Source organism: Crocuta crocuta, unplaced genomic scaffold (assembly GCF_008692635.1).
Source record: "Crocuta crocuta isolate KB4526 unplaced genomic scaffold, BGI_CrCroc_1.0 scaffold77, whole genome shotgun sequence".
NCBI classification, from domain to species: Eukaryota; Metazoa; Chordata; class Mammalia; order Carnivora; family Hyaenidae; genus Crocuta; species Crocuta crocuta.
In genome coordinates this window covers 2,289,834-2,304,404 of record NW_027532172.1, presented here as the reverse complement: position 1 = coordinate 2,304,404, position 14,571 = coordinate 2,289,834, and the positions used below count along the sequence as shown (strand labels likewise).

Below are 14,571 nucleotides of genomic sequence, written 5' to 3'. Positions count from 1 at the left end.
GAACATCCATATCCACTGTTGTCTCTTGTGGTCAGTTCCCTGAGTAGCAGCCAGCAAGGTCATCCCTTTACTCCAAAACCCTTCGTGGCTTTCCATCTTGTTCAGAGGAAACTGCAGAGTTCCATCGAGGGTGCGACTTGATCTGGTACTCTCGTTCTGTTCACATCTTGTATCATAGCGGTTCCCTAACTTCGCTGCTTGTTGGAATCATCTGGGGGATCCTTTAAAAACCCTACTGCCAGGCCACACCCCATCCTAATCAATTAAATCAGCTTGCCCGGGGGTCCCCAAGGGCTCCAGTGTACAACAGAATCTAAGAGCTGCCTTCTTACCGCTTTGCGTCTCGTTCCTGTGTTCAATTCTGGCTACTCTTGTTCCCTGCTAGTGCTACGTGAGGCTTTGTGCTCATGCTCCCTCCTCGTGGAAGTCTTCCTCCATGACTGCACAGTCAGGCCTCTCACACCAGGCCTCTGCTGCTCAGATACATTGTTAGAGCAACCCACCTTGATCAGCCTGTCTGAAAATGGCTTTCCCTCTTCGTGTTCCTTCCTGCCTGATATTTCCTTTCCTACTGGCACTTTCTTACATGTGATGGATTTTTGTTTATCGTTTGGCTCCCTCATCTGACAAATCCAGGAGGGTAGGGACTTTACTGTCTCTTTTCCTTGCTATAATTTCATTGCCTAGAGCAGTGCCCACACATAGTGGTTGCTCAGTAAGTACTTGCTGAACACATAAACTTGGGTTTATACAAAACTCTAGCTTCCTGTGGCCTCTTGGCCCATTACTGCTTCCTGGCATCTTTCTCTTTTGACTTCTTGACTAAGTAATGGGTTCTAATGCATAAGCTAGAACGTTGGAAAGCTACTCTGCAAAGTCTCCCTGAGGTCTGCTGTTCTCATATGCCCATAGTTAACTTCTTTTAATTATTTTTAAAAAAAAAAAAAAAAAAAAAAAAAAAAAAAAAAATTATTTTAGAGGGAAAGAAAACGAGTGGGGGAGAGGAGTAGAGGGAGAAAGAATCTTCAGCAGCCTCCACACTCAGTGTGGAGCCCACCCTGGGATCATGATGTGAACTGAAATCAAGAGCTCAACTGACTAAGCTACCTAGGCATCCCCATAGTTCACTTCTATCCCTGGCTTCTTACAGAGTTTGTTTACAGTGAATAAGCAAATGCAAATCCTGGTTCCTGTTTTTCTCATTTTTACGCACACTGTTCAGTTTTCATTGCGGCCTCTCTCACTGTGGCTTGTTTAGCTTCTTTGCCTCCTCTTAGTGTCTTCATTTTTTCAGAGGATTGGTTGGCCCAATGGACCTTTCCAGGAGAGCCTGTCTGCCACCTTTGGGTTAGGTGCTTAGCTGTGGTCGGCTGTGGGGGGTGTAGTGTCAGATGTGGCTTCTACCTCAGTGGTGCGGTGGCCCAACACTTACTCCTTAGACACAGGGAGGGCAAGTAGCCCTGAGCAAACCTGTCTTCTCTGTGGTAGAAGTAGAAATATACAAGCATTCCAGTTTTAGTAAGGAAGCCCAGGTTATTTGAGGACCAGACATCCTTGCCTTAGTGTAAAAGAGAACTTAAGATCCCTGCAGAGCCCGGACAGGAAGGCCAAATGAGTGAGGGGCACTTTTGCCCAGCCTCTGCGGACTGTCATCAGGACACGTGTGGGCCCTTTGCTTGTAGGTCTTCTGTTTTTATAAATAGTAAGCCCAGATTTCTAAATAGAGCCACACATAATTTAAATGTTGGAAATAAATACTGCACTGTGGCAGATAATGCCTCCCTGCTGGCTGGTGGTCTGTGGACTGTCATTTCGCAGCCTCTGGTCTAAATTACCTTTGTGTTCTTCTTTGGCTCATTTATTTCAGATCTTCTGAGGACAGTCCCACGAGCCAGGGCAGATATGTATGATGACATTCCTAGTGACAGCAGATATACTCTGGCTGGATCTGTAGCCCACGCTCGAGACACTGGGAGAGAAAGCCTGAGAGGTGATGTATTTCCAGGACCTTCTTTCAGAACAAGCAACCCTTCTGTAAGTGAAGACAGCTTCTTTCGCAAAGAATGTGGCCGGGATCTGGAATTTTCCCACACTGATTCCCGAGACCAAGTTTTTGGCCACCGGAAATTGGGACATTTCCGTTCTCAGGACTGGAAATTTGCACTCCGTGGCTCTTGGGAGCAAGACTTTGGCCACCCTGTTTCTCAAGAATCCCCCTGGTCGCAAGAGTATAGTTTTGCTCCTTCTGCACTGCTGGGGGAATTCGGTTCTTCCAGGCTGATTGAGAAAGAGTGTCTGGAGAAAGAGAGTCGGGATTACGACGTGGACCGTCCAGGGGAGGCGGACTCTGTGCTTAGGGGCAGCGCCCAAGTCCAGGGCAGAGGCCGGGGTCTAAACATCGTTGACCAGGAGGGGGGCCTTCTAGGAAAAGGGGAGACTCAGGGCCTCCTCCCATCTAAAGGGGGAGTTGGGAAGCTTGTCACAATAAGAAGTGTGAGTACAAAGAAAGTACCCACTGTAAATCGTATTACTCCCAAAACTCAGGGCACCAACCAAATCCAGAAAACCACCTCAAGTCCTGATGTGACCCTGGGGACAAACCCAGGGACAGAAGATATCCAGTTTCCTACTCAGATCCCTTTGGGGCTCAGTCTGAAGGATATTCGGCTCCCCAGAAGAAAGATGAGCTTCGACCTCATAGATAAGTCTGATGTTTTTTCGAGATTTGGGATAGAAATAATCAAATGGGCAGGATTCCACACCATAAAAGATGATGTTAAATTTTCCCAGCTTTTCCAGACTCTCTTTGAACTCGAAACCGAAACCTGTGCTAAAATGCTCGCTTCGTTCAAATGCTCCTTAAAACCAGAGCACAGAGATTTTTGCTTTTTTACTATCAAATTTTTAAAGCACTCTGCTTTGAAAACACCCAGAGTTGATAATGAGTTTTTAAATATGCTTTTAGACAAAGGTGCTGTGAAGACCAAAAATTGCTTTTTTGAAATCATAAAGCCCTTTGACAAGTATATAATGAGGCTTCAAGACCGGCTTCTGAAGAGTGTCACACCCCTCCTCATGGCCTGCAATGCCTATGAGCTGAGTGTTAAAATGAAGACCCTCAGCAACCCCCTGGACTTGGCTGTTGCTCTGGAGACCACCAATTCTCTCTGCCGGAAATCTTTAGCCCTTTTGGGACAGACTTTCTCTTTGGCCTCTTCTTTCCGGCAAGAGAAAATCTTAGAAGCTGTCGGCCTCCAAGATCTAGCTCCCTCTCCTGCCGCATTTCCGAATTTTGAGGACTCTACTCTGTTTGGGAGAGAGTACATTGATCACCTGAAGGCCTGGCTGGTCAGCAGTGGGTGTCCCCTCCAGGTCAAGAAAGCTGAACCCGAGTCAACCCAAGATGAGGAGAAAATGGTTCCTCCTACCAAACCCGAAGTTCAGGCCAAGTCTCTGAGTGGGCTGAGTGATGGTAAGGAAAGTGAAAGTTCCTATTTCTTGTGATTAGTTTGTCTTGTTTTCTTGGAATGTCTCTTATTTTCTTTGAGATTTTTACACAGAATTTTTTAGTCAACTGGAAACATCAGAATTTTAGTAGAAAACTCCTGTTGGCCAGTGTACATGTCTGCCATACATTCTGTAAGCATATATTAGGAATCTTCTGTCTACTACAGAAGTCCTTAGATGTTTCTGGGTCACAGACTCCTTTGGGAATCTGATCAGAAGCTGTGGCCCTGGTCAGAAGAAATGCTCATGTATTTGTACACAATTTTGCCTGTGCCTTCTGGGGGTTCTGTACCATCCTGCAGCCAAGGTTAAGAGCCCTTGTTACAGCATCCCCCTCCTCCGCACTCTGAGGTATTATTAGAGGGGAAAGTAAACACTGGGCCTTGTCTCTGGGGAGTCCCCAGGCTTTTAAGGAACAGAAATCACAAAACCCAGCTCCTTCTGTGCCAGGATTAAGGGGGATGGAAGAGACCCTAGCCCATGTTTGAGCTGTGTTGAGGGACTGGCAGAGATTAGCCAGGTCTGCCCCGGTAGTAGAAGCACCCTGCTACCCTGAGTCACTCACTTTTCTAGAATGTCTAAAGATGGATAGATCACTTAGGTACATCTGGTAACCTGCAGTTAACAAACCAGCTTTGGGGAGGCTCCAGAAGGGCCAATAAAGAGGTAACATAAACACTGGCTGTTTGGTATCCCTACCGCTCTCCGGCTTAGCACCCAGGCTGAATGCTCTCAGAGCCCGGACATGACCCAGAAATCATGAGCATTATGTGGTGGCCTTGTGACCTGTGAGGAAGCACTCCCCCTCCACCCCTTTACCTCAGGAGGAAGTCCTTTTTCCCCCCGAGGCAGTTTTCACCTTCCATTGCCCCAGCCACGTGGGAAAGCTTTATTTGTCCCTGATTCTCTTTACTCCCCTGTACCCTTATGGAGCCCTGACTACATCAAGCACGGAGTAGGTCCCGCTCCGGAGGGGCAGCCACACCTGTGTGTTGGAGAGGAAGCCTTCCGGAAGTGGGCTCAGGACTGAAGCAGGACCCCTCCTCCCCACTCCCCCACTTTAGGGTCAGTGTAGTGTTAGTACTGAAGAGCTTTGTATGAAGGAGGGAAAAGTCTCCCATGGCTTGCAGTTGCCCACACCCTTCCCTGGTTTGCTGCTTCACAGGTTTGCCTGCAGCTGCAGTCCTGCTGTACTGAAAACACGACAGTTTGTTCTTTTACAGGACTAGCAGAGGCCTTTTTCTGTGTTTCTCCAGCATTTGCTGCATCATGATACTGACCTAATATAAATTACCTCACCCTTCTCTTGATGTGGGACTCATGCTGCCTTTTACTAGAGGCCTCTGAGGCTGAGCAGAGCCGAGTTCCCTTGTAATTGACGTCTGCGAGCCTGGGCTGTCTGGACAGCAGGTAGATGGCACCAGCGCCCACGTCTCATGGGGCACAGCTCTGCCGCTGCCTCCGTTACTGTTAGAAATGCTGAGATGACATCTTCGGTTGAATGCTTTGATGACTACTATTGTTACTTTTTAAGTTCTCCTCTATAGAATTTGGTCTCAGGAGGAGGATTGCGGCTGAAGCTGGGGACCTTGCCTGTGATTACTTCTCAAGAGATGCTTGTAGTGATCCAAAAGTTACATTGTTTTTGAAAGCTTCTGACTTTGAACCCTTTATTCCTCTGTAAAGTCATGTGAAAGTAGAAGTTCTATAAAATGAGAGCCTATAACCAAAAAAAAAAAAAGGAAACAGAAGCACTTTCAAAGGGGAAATACTTGCAATAGCACAACAATTGAAGAATCAATTTATCTGGTATAAAGAGCTTACGCTGATATTTAAATTACGCTCAAAGCTGTATCTTGGACATAGGCAAGGACAGGACAGTGCAGTTACTCTATATAACAAACTGGAAAACCTCTCCAGTTCAGGAGTGGTTTTTGCAGAATTTTTTTTTAACCTTAGAGAGTGAGCCAGCAGGGAAGGGGGAGAGAGAAAGGGTGATGGAGGATGGAAGCAGGTTCTGTGCTGACAGTAGAGTGCTTGATGTGGGGCTAGAACTCTGAAACCATGAAATCATCACCTGAGCCGAAGTCAGATGCTTAATCGAGTGAGCCACCCAGATACCTCCTGGAGTGGTTTTTATCAAATGACCAAACAGACCATTCTGTGATATTAAAATTAGCAAATATCAAAAAATAAATAATCTTATTCATTGAGGACACAGATGTTCTTCTGTGTTGCTGGTGGCATTGTAAATTAAGTTAAAATTCATATTGAAGGGGCTCCTGGGTGGCTCACTCGATTAAGCATCTGACTTTGGGTCAGGTCATGATCTCACAGTTCATGAGTTCGAGCCCTGCTTCAGGCTCTGTGCTGACAGCTCGGAGCCTGGAGCCTGCTTTAGATTCTGTGTCTCCCTCTCTTTCTGCCCTTACCCAGATTGCACTCTGTCTGTCTGTCTTCCTTTCTCTCAGAAATAAAAACATTTAAAAAACAATTTAAAACAATTCTTATTGAAGGAAATATACACTTTAAGAAATGCTTTTCTTTTCATATGTTCAAATATGTTTTGTGAACACCTATCTTAGGGCCACTGATTTTTTTGATTAGGGAATTTTGTATTGCAAATTTATATATGTTTTCTGATTATAAAACACGCATATTTAAAAACATTTTTTAACATTTATCAATTTTTGAGAGCGAGACAGAAGGTGAGCAGGGGAGGGGCAGAGAGAGAGAGGGAGACATAGAATCTGAAGCAGGCTCTAGGCTCTCTGCTGTCAGCACAGAGCCTGATGCTGGGCTTGAACTCACGGACCAGGACATCATGACCTGAGTCGAAGTCGGATGCGTAACCAACTGAGCCACCCAGAGCCCCTACATATTTATATTTTATAGCTAGAGCACAAAGAAAATGAAATCCCTGGTAAATCCCCTGTTCACAGATAACATCTATTAATATTCTGGCATATTTCCTTCTAATCTTTTTTCTAACTGTCCGTATTTATATATCTTTTTTCTTTCTATTGGGAATCATAACTTAAATATGTATTTTGTGTGTTTTATATCTAGACATGTTTTGTATCCTTTATATTTTTCCCTGAATGTGAACATATTGGTTAAGTGATACATGAAAAACAGAATAGAATTGCTACATACCGTTTCCTTCTATAGAAAATAGGCATACATTGCCCTGTGTAGTTATTGTGAGCTTGTGACTTTCTCTCCTAGTGGTTATGCTCTTCTATCATTTGGGAAGTTATTTTGCATAGTGGTGTTTAAAATACCATGCTGCTTTTCCTGTTTTCAACGCTGGTGTCTCAGGAATGAGGATTTCGGTCACCAGTGCCTACTTAGGTTCCATCCAAAACCTCTGGCTGTCATGGTTGTCCCAGGCCCCACTCAGCCCAGCGTGTTTCTCAGAAAAGCCCTTTTTTGTGTTCCAGCGGTTCCTCAGCGAGCAGATCACAAGGTGGTGGACACTATTGACCAGCTGGTCACACGTATTGTCGGAGGCAGCCTGTCTCCCAAAGAGAGAGCCCTTCTCAAGGAGGACCCTGCTTACTGGTAGGTCTTTACATTTTGGCCTCCCGAATCCCTCCCATAGAACACATGGCAAAGTTGGTGTCGTGATGGTGTCCAGTGCAGAGGGTGAGATACCTGTTTTGAGGATGGTATTTGCCAGTGGGAAGAGCATGGGGGGTGCTCAGGTTCACCTGTGTTCAAGCCCCGGCCCTGGCCCTCCTGCAGGCCTGCCGTGTGGCCCTCTCACCCGGGCATGGAACCTCTGTGTCTTGACCCCCCAGGCTTATGACCACTGGCGGCCAGGGGTAACAGACAGAACCACAGCCAGAGTTGTACATATGGGAGGTGGGGTACAACATCCGAAATAAGCATGGAATTAAAAATCAAATATTTGAGAAAAATCAACATCATGAAGAAGAGTCCTCAAACTCAACAAATAGAGCTGATACCTGAGAAGACAGAGGTACTATTGGAAAAAAAATACTTAGTTGAAAAGTATGTATGTATAATTAATTGTCTTAGGTGGATAATAGCATATTGTACCATGGAACAGGAACTTTGTTTTTGAAAAGAACCTAGTAAAGATCTCAGAAATGAAAAATATGTTGAAATAAAAATCTCAGTGGCTAGGTGATAGAATTAGACCCAGATGAAGAACAGATTAGGGAGCTGGCTCAGAGACTTGCCTCCCTGAGAACTCCTTCGGAAGGAATTACCAAAGACTGTCAGAGAGAGAATGTGGTGCCAAGGAAGAAGATAAGAAACTAGTAAGTTTAGGACTTTGGTGCCCTGGTTTGAATTCTTAAAGGAGCACTTGTATGTGGTTTTTCAAAAATACCAGTTGAATTAAGAAAAGCAGAATGTTTCTGCTTTGACCGCTTGCCATGCCAGTTCTACTCCTTGGAGGCGGTCACTTTTGGTTCTTTTTTTTTTGTTCTTTTTTTAATTTTATTTATTTCTGAGAGATAGAGTGTGTGAGCAGGGGAGAGTCAGAGAGAGAGGGAGACACAGAATCTGAAACAGGCGCCAGGCTCTGAGCTAGTTGTCAGCACAGAGCCTGATGCGGGGCTCGAACCCATGAACTGCAAGATCATGACCTGAGCCGAAGTCGGACACTTAACCAACTGAGCCACCCAGGTGCCCCTCACTTTTGGTTCTTAAGCCATTTCTAACAGCATCTCTTGATGATACTCCTGTGTGGCTAATCCTTGATCTGTCAGTTTTACGCATCTGTTAATACCCTATGAAGATAAATGAAGGATTAGCTCACTGTCCTCCCAGTGTTTGAGGAATTCTCAGTCGTTCATCAAGACTGCCTTCTTGCTAAGCTCCAGCACTGCTAGGTTCTTTTTATTAGTTAACAAGTGAAAAGTTCAGACCTCAGAAGACATGTGAGTAAGAAGGCTTTGTGTTATCTCCGCCCTTCAGGGTAGAGCAGAGATTGGAGATCTCCCCCTCCCTACAAGAAGCGAACACTGGTTTATTGCTAGCCTGGCCTTGTGGACAGAACTGCCGTTGCCCCTCACTGAGGTGGCCTGCCCCTTCGGGTGCACTAAAGTAAGAGTGCAGCACCCCCTGCAACTTTACTTTCTTGTCTGGACCACAGTTGGCAAGGCTTTCTCCATTCTTTAAGAGAGAGATTGCAAAGCAGCAGGCCCATAGAATGGTCCCAGTGGTGCAATGTGTAGAGCTGAAAGAATACGTCACTTTGTTTCTTCCCATCTTCTAAGTTGCCCCTTTGGAGTGGGGTAGCCTTGACTTTTGCTGGACCATGCTCTCCAGAGATAGCCCACCGCATCCACATGTTTACAGACTCAGGAGAAAGAAGGTGGTCACGAATCCCCCTTGGCAGCCTAAGCAGGATTGCCTCGAAGCGAACACACCGTCTAAATAATTGATGCTTGGTGGAGGAAACCCTAAAGCCCCAGATGACCTAGACATGTGAGGTTGTGAGTAGCAGGAGGGAGGTGGATGCTAAGGTGCTTGTTTTGTGCAGAGTGAGGACATAGCTAGTGAGTAGCTCTGGAGATTGACTGAAAAGAAGAGTTGAAGTGTATATTGTTTAGCCAGTAAAGATATACTACAAGTAGGATTTATAATTTTTGTGCTACTGTGGAGGGTGTGGGAAGCCAAAAAGAAAGTGCATTCATCCCAGTGAAAAGCAAGAAAGGGGAAAAAAGTGAAAAAGGAGAGCAAATAGGAAATAAGAGTACAATGGCATGAATACACCCAACTTTATTAGTAACCCATGAGTTCCAATGGGTTGATGCCACCTTTACCAGGGACTCAGGTTTAAAAACACCAGCTATTAGGGCGCCTGGGTGGCTCAGTCTATCAAGTGTCTGACTTCAGCTCAGGTCATGATCTCACAGTTTGTCATGAGATTGACGCCCAGGCGTCCCATGTTGTATGTGTTTAGTGTTATGGCCCCACACGCTGGGTTCAAATCCCAGCATAGCTACTTGTTAGCCACGAGATTTACTGAATTTTTCTGTGCCTCAGTTCCTCTATCTGTAAGATGGGACAAATCATAATAATAAACTACTTCATCACGTTGTTGTGAAGTTTGAATTATACACGTTTCCTTGTAAGGAAAACCCTTTCAATACTGCTTGGCATTCATTACTGCTCAACATTAGCACCTCATCTTTACCTGCTTATACCCGTTCACTGTGTTCTAACTATTCCCTTATTTGGATGACATCTACTCCATTTCAGAGAATTGTATTCAACGTCCTGACATGATACAGAGCAATCAGTGTTTCCAAGTGTTATTTATTCACACAGCTCTAAGCATCAAGATTCCCAGCTGTTGTAGGTCAGCTACAGCTAAGGATTGTCCCTGGTCAGCAACCTCCTTCGCCCACTTTTATGCTTTTCTCTATTTTGTCTGAAATGACATACCTCCTCTCTTTTTGGTCTGTAATTTTCCATTTTTTCCCCACTCCTTGTTTTATTTACCTCTGAGAGGAAGCAATGACTTGTACTTTTTAAGTTTATTCATTTGTTATTTCTGAGAGAGAGAGAAAGAGCGCGTGCACAAGCAGGGGAGGGGCAGAGAATGAGAGAGAGACACAGAATCCGAAGCAGGTTCCAGGCTCTGAGCTGTAACACAGAGCCCGGTGCGGGGCTCGAACCCATGACCTGAGATCACGTGAGATCATGACCTAAGCCAAAGTCGGATGCTTAACCAACTGAGCCACCCAGGCACCCCTGTTGTATGTGTTTAATGTAATGGTCCACTAGAACTTGGGGAGATTCATTTGTGACTGACATCCTCAGACTGTACTTGGCATCAGAGCTGTCCAGGGGGGAGGGACTTGCATCCTGGGGTTCTGGGTGACCTGGGTGCTGGCTCTGCTTTTTGCCCTGGGTGAGGGGTGCCCTTGCTGGGGCTGCTTTTGGCAGAACCAGACCGTCTGCGTTGGTCAGTGTTCCTTTATGTGGGGCCCCTTGATTGTTAGGGTGCCATCTGGCAGGATGCTGCTTTTGGCCCCGCAGAGTGTCTGGGGCAGCGAGGGAGCCGGCCTGCAGCCTGTTTCCTCACATCCAGCCGGACCTTAACTGTGCAGAGAACAGCAGCAGGGGTTTCCCATGGAACTGCCCGCCAGGGACATGCCACGTGCTGCCGGCACCCCACCTTGTGCAGGGAGCTGGCATCTAGTCGACTTCTGTCATTAATAATTGGGAACCTCACTCAGTAAGCGGCCTCTTAACGTCAAGCAGTCTGAAAACCACCTGAAATACTGCCGTACCCACCAAATAATAGTCTTTCTTCTTTAACACAAACTGGAATTGAACATTCACGGAAACCTGTTATGTACGGGGTCACAGAGACAATCTCAGCACATCCCAATAAAGGAAAATCACATGCGCCATATTACACAACGTATAAAAGTCAAAACTAGCAACAACCAAAATAAACCATGCTCCTAAATAACTTTTGAATGAAGGGGAATCAGAACTGACATTGGAAACTCTTTAGAGGGAAGCAGCCAGGGGAGCGCTGCACACCGAACGCAGCTGCAGCCGCACATAGAGAAAAGTGCAAGCTGGGACACATCTGTCAGGAATAGAGTGAACGTAAGCATTCACCACATGAAGCTAGAAGGAAACGGCAAAGAAAGTCCAGAGACTAGAAGGGGAGAGTTAATAGAGATGAAAAAAGGAGCCAGTGAAATGGGAAACAAAGTGAAGAACGTGTAAGTTTCCCTCCATGCCCCTTTCTATCCATTCCCCAGAGCTAAGTTTGTTTTAAATTGTTTGAATCTGTGTGAGAAAAGTAAATACGTGTGTATGTATGTACACAAAGCAAGTTCACGTCCTTATCCACGTCAGTGTTTCTCTGTAGCTTGCTGTCTTCTTTGGCCCAACGTTGGATGTCTTCCTATGTCTGTGCTTGGGACTCGGCCCCTCCTCTTTCCTGTACTGCACTTGTTACGGCTCTGGCCCGCGATTTCCCTGCCAGGGCACTCTGGCCTCGGTGGTGCTGCGGAAGGGCTACTGAGCACCCTGGGCCTTTTGAAGGGTGTCACCTCCCAAAAAGGGAATCCATAAGTGACAGGGTGGCAGTGTCTGTAGTTCCAGAGTGACTGGTTTGTGTTGCAAGGCCACCAGGAGTTGGGAGTTGGTTCGTGGCTGGTGATGGTGGGACCCAAAGAGGAATCAACGAGTGCTGGATCAGAGCTCCCTGTTGCCTTATAGTTACTCCAGAAATGCAGAAATGCAGTCATAGCAATGATTTGGTACAGGGTGGGTTTTAATCAATCTACTTCTGTGCTCGCTTTGTTGTACAGGTTTTTGTCTGATGACAGTAGTCTGGAGTATAAATATTATAAACTGAAGCTGGCAGAGATGCAGCGGACGAGCCACACCTTACCAGGAGCGGATCAGAAGCCAACAGCAGCAGAGTGTGCGGTCCGGGCCATGCTGTATGCTCGGGCAATCCGGAGCCTCAAGAAGAGGCTCCTCCCAGGCCGCCGGCGGGGGCTGCTCCGCGCTCAAGGGCTCCGGGGCTGGAAGGTGAGGAGAGCAACCACCGGGACCCAGACTCTCCTGTCCTCGGGCACCAGACTGAAACACCATGGCCGGCAGGTTCCAGGTTCATTGCAGGGAAAGCTCTCCCAGCCACATGGAAATGCTACTACCAAGGACTGTCCACCAGACCCAGCCGGACCCTCTCCTGGGGACCCCAGCCCAGAAGCCTTGGGCCCACCCCCCAAGTCTACAGGAGTGGAAGTCTCTGAAGCCCCTCAAACCTCCTCTCCCTGCCCATCTGCTGATGGTGAGTACTCGTTCCTGTCCCCCCACCCACCCCCCACCCCCACGCTTCAGCCCTGATTCCAGTCTTTGGGGTTGGGGGTTGGGTGGGCGCAACCTGAGTGGTCTGAGCAGCAGGCAGAAGGAGTAGGAACCTGGCCAGGACAGGTGCACATGGCGGCACCTTCTTTCCTCTAGTTTCCTAGAGGGGCTGGCCCTCGAGTCCCATAGCAGTCTTCCCCCTGTCCTGAGGGTGGACCTGACTCATCGAACTACCCGGTGACTGTGCCTCCCTGCAAGGTCCTGCTGCCGGCCACCAGGTTGTGCCATGTGCCCATGCTCAGGGCTTTCAGCTCCTTGATCCGTTTCTCACTCTATTCTTGCCCTTTTTACATTCCGTAGGGCTGCCCGTGTCTCTCGTTCTGCCTCTTCTTCCCCCAGGGTCTCTGCTGTCCTCCTCAGGGTTAGCTGACCTGCAGTTTCTGGTTTCTCCTGGCCATTATCTTTTCTGTCTGCAATAGGCCTGCTCCTGGCCAGTACTTGTCACTTAGCACTAAGTGAGAATGAGAGGGGAAAAAATCTCCACAAGTGCTACATTCTCTAGCTACTGCCATGTAACGAAACATTCCAGATGGTGGCTTCCAACCACAGGGCATATCCGATGTTGCTCTGAGTCTGCTGAACTCCGTTGGGCCCATATATGTGTCTGTGGGCAGCAACTGGTTGGGGGGGCCATCAGCTGGGGTAGCAGGGGTATGTGACATGCCTGTCACCCCCTAGCAGCTAGCCTGGGTTCGTTCACCTGACAGGGCTGGGCCTCCAGGAGAGGCAGTGGAGGGGCTCAAGACCTCTGAAGCCCAGGTTGCACACTTACGTTGCATTCTCTTGGTCCGCAGGAGTCCCGGGGCCAGCCCCAGTTTGGGGGCAGAGAATGCTGGGCAGAGCTGCAGGGTCATAAGGCAAAGGGCAGGGATGCAGTGAGGGGACACAAGGGGCTGTCTCTGTAATTAGTCTCCACAGCCCCCCAAAGTTGAAATTGGAAGCAGCAGCTCAGAACTGACACGTGACAGTTGCTTTGTTTTGTAGTTGACATGAAGACAATGGAGACTGCAGAGAAACTGGCCAGATTTGTTGCTCAGGTGGGACCAGAGATTGAACAATTCAGCATAGAAAACAGCACCGACAACCCTGACTTATGGTATGTAGCCATCATGCCCTTTTTTTTTTTTTTTAATATTTTTTATTTCTAGGAGAGAGAGAGAGACAGCGTGAGCAGGGGAGGGTCAGAGAGAGAGGGAGTCACAGACTGAAACAGGCTCCAGGCTCTGAGCCGGCAGTCAGCACAGAGCCCAACGCGGGGCTCGAACCCACGAACCGCGAGATCATGACCTAAGTGAAAGTCGGACGCTTAACCGACTAAGCCACCCAGGCGCCCCAATGCCCTTTTGATCTGAGAGTGTTTATCCCACAAGTGTCCTGAGAACCCAGTGGGTGGCCTGGCAGGCACATGTCTTCCCCAAGAGGCACCCAAGTCATGGCCTCGCTTTTGGTGAGCTCAGTGCTATAAGAGGGGAGTATCTGCTCAGTGGTGTTGGGCGGTGCTGCCCTCTTCTGGGGCGTCGGGAAAAACCTCTCCTGGAGGGAAGTTTAAGCTGTATTTGAAGGTCAGTTGGGCTTTGCCCAGGGGAGGGGGAGAAAGCACCCATGCAGAGAGGCTAATAGGTTCCCAGAACCTTTGCAGAGGCTGAGCGGTGTGGGGTAGTGGGTGAAGGAGGGCAGGGCACTGTCGGGGCCACATCAGTGTTCTGGGCTGGATGATGACAGTTTGCTGCTCCTGTAGTGATGGATGGGTCCTGTTCCAGTGGTGGGCAGCAGGCACTTCCGTGTAGTGGTGGCCTGGCATCCTTTTGCCAGGAGGGGGTGCCATTACCCTCGCCATTCCTCAGATGGGGTGGCCCACTCAACACCACACGGCCTGCTGGTGACAGAACCAAGAAGCCTGCTCTTCCTTGAGGGGCGCGGGTTCTCCTCCAGACGGAAGCTGCCTGGGAGCCTTGTGTTCCTGGTACTGAGCCATAGCCCTGCTGGGCTCCATTCGTCGCAGTTGCCATGCTGTGTGACTTGTATCCAGTAGTTGCCTGGGAACTCTGGACCCTCGCCCTGCTTCTCCCATGCCCGAGAGTCATGCTTTAGTCTAAGACTACTGTTGAGGGGCGCCTGGGTGGCTCAGTCGGTTAAGCCTCCAACTTCGGCCCAGGTCATGATCTCACACTTTGTGAGTTA

At 48.0% G+C, this 14,571-nt stretch overlaps 1 protein-coding gene across 3 annotated transcripts in view; it reads left to right on the top strand.

Annotated features, from left to right (window-relative positions):
- The window catches only part of SUGP2 (SURP and G-patch domain containing 2), a 30,729-nt gene that overhangs the window by 3,221 nt on the left and 12,937 nt on the right, over positions 1–14,571 (top strand). For all 3 annotated transcript variants that reach the window (XM_077777353.1, XM_077777356.1, XM_077777354.1), the window contains exons 3-6: positions 1,868–3,472; positions 6,951–7,071; positions 11,826–12,313; positions 13,375–13,486. In XM_077777353.1, the coding sequence (XP_077633479.1) occupies positions 1,868–3,472; positions 6,951–7,071; positions 11,826–12,313; positions 13,375–13,486 (2,326 nt within the window). The remainder of the gene's footprint in view (positions 1–1,867; positions 3,473–6,950; positions 7,072–11,825; positions 12,314–13,374; positions 13,487–14,571) is intronic.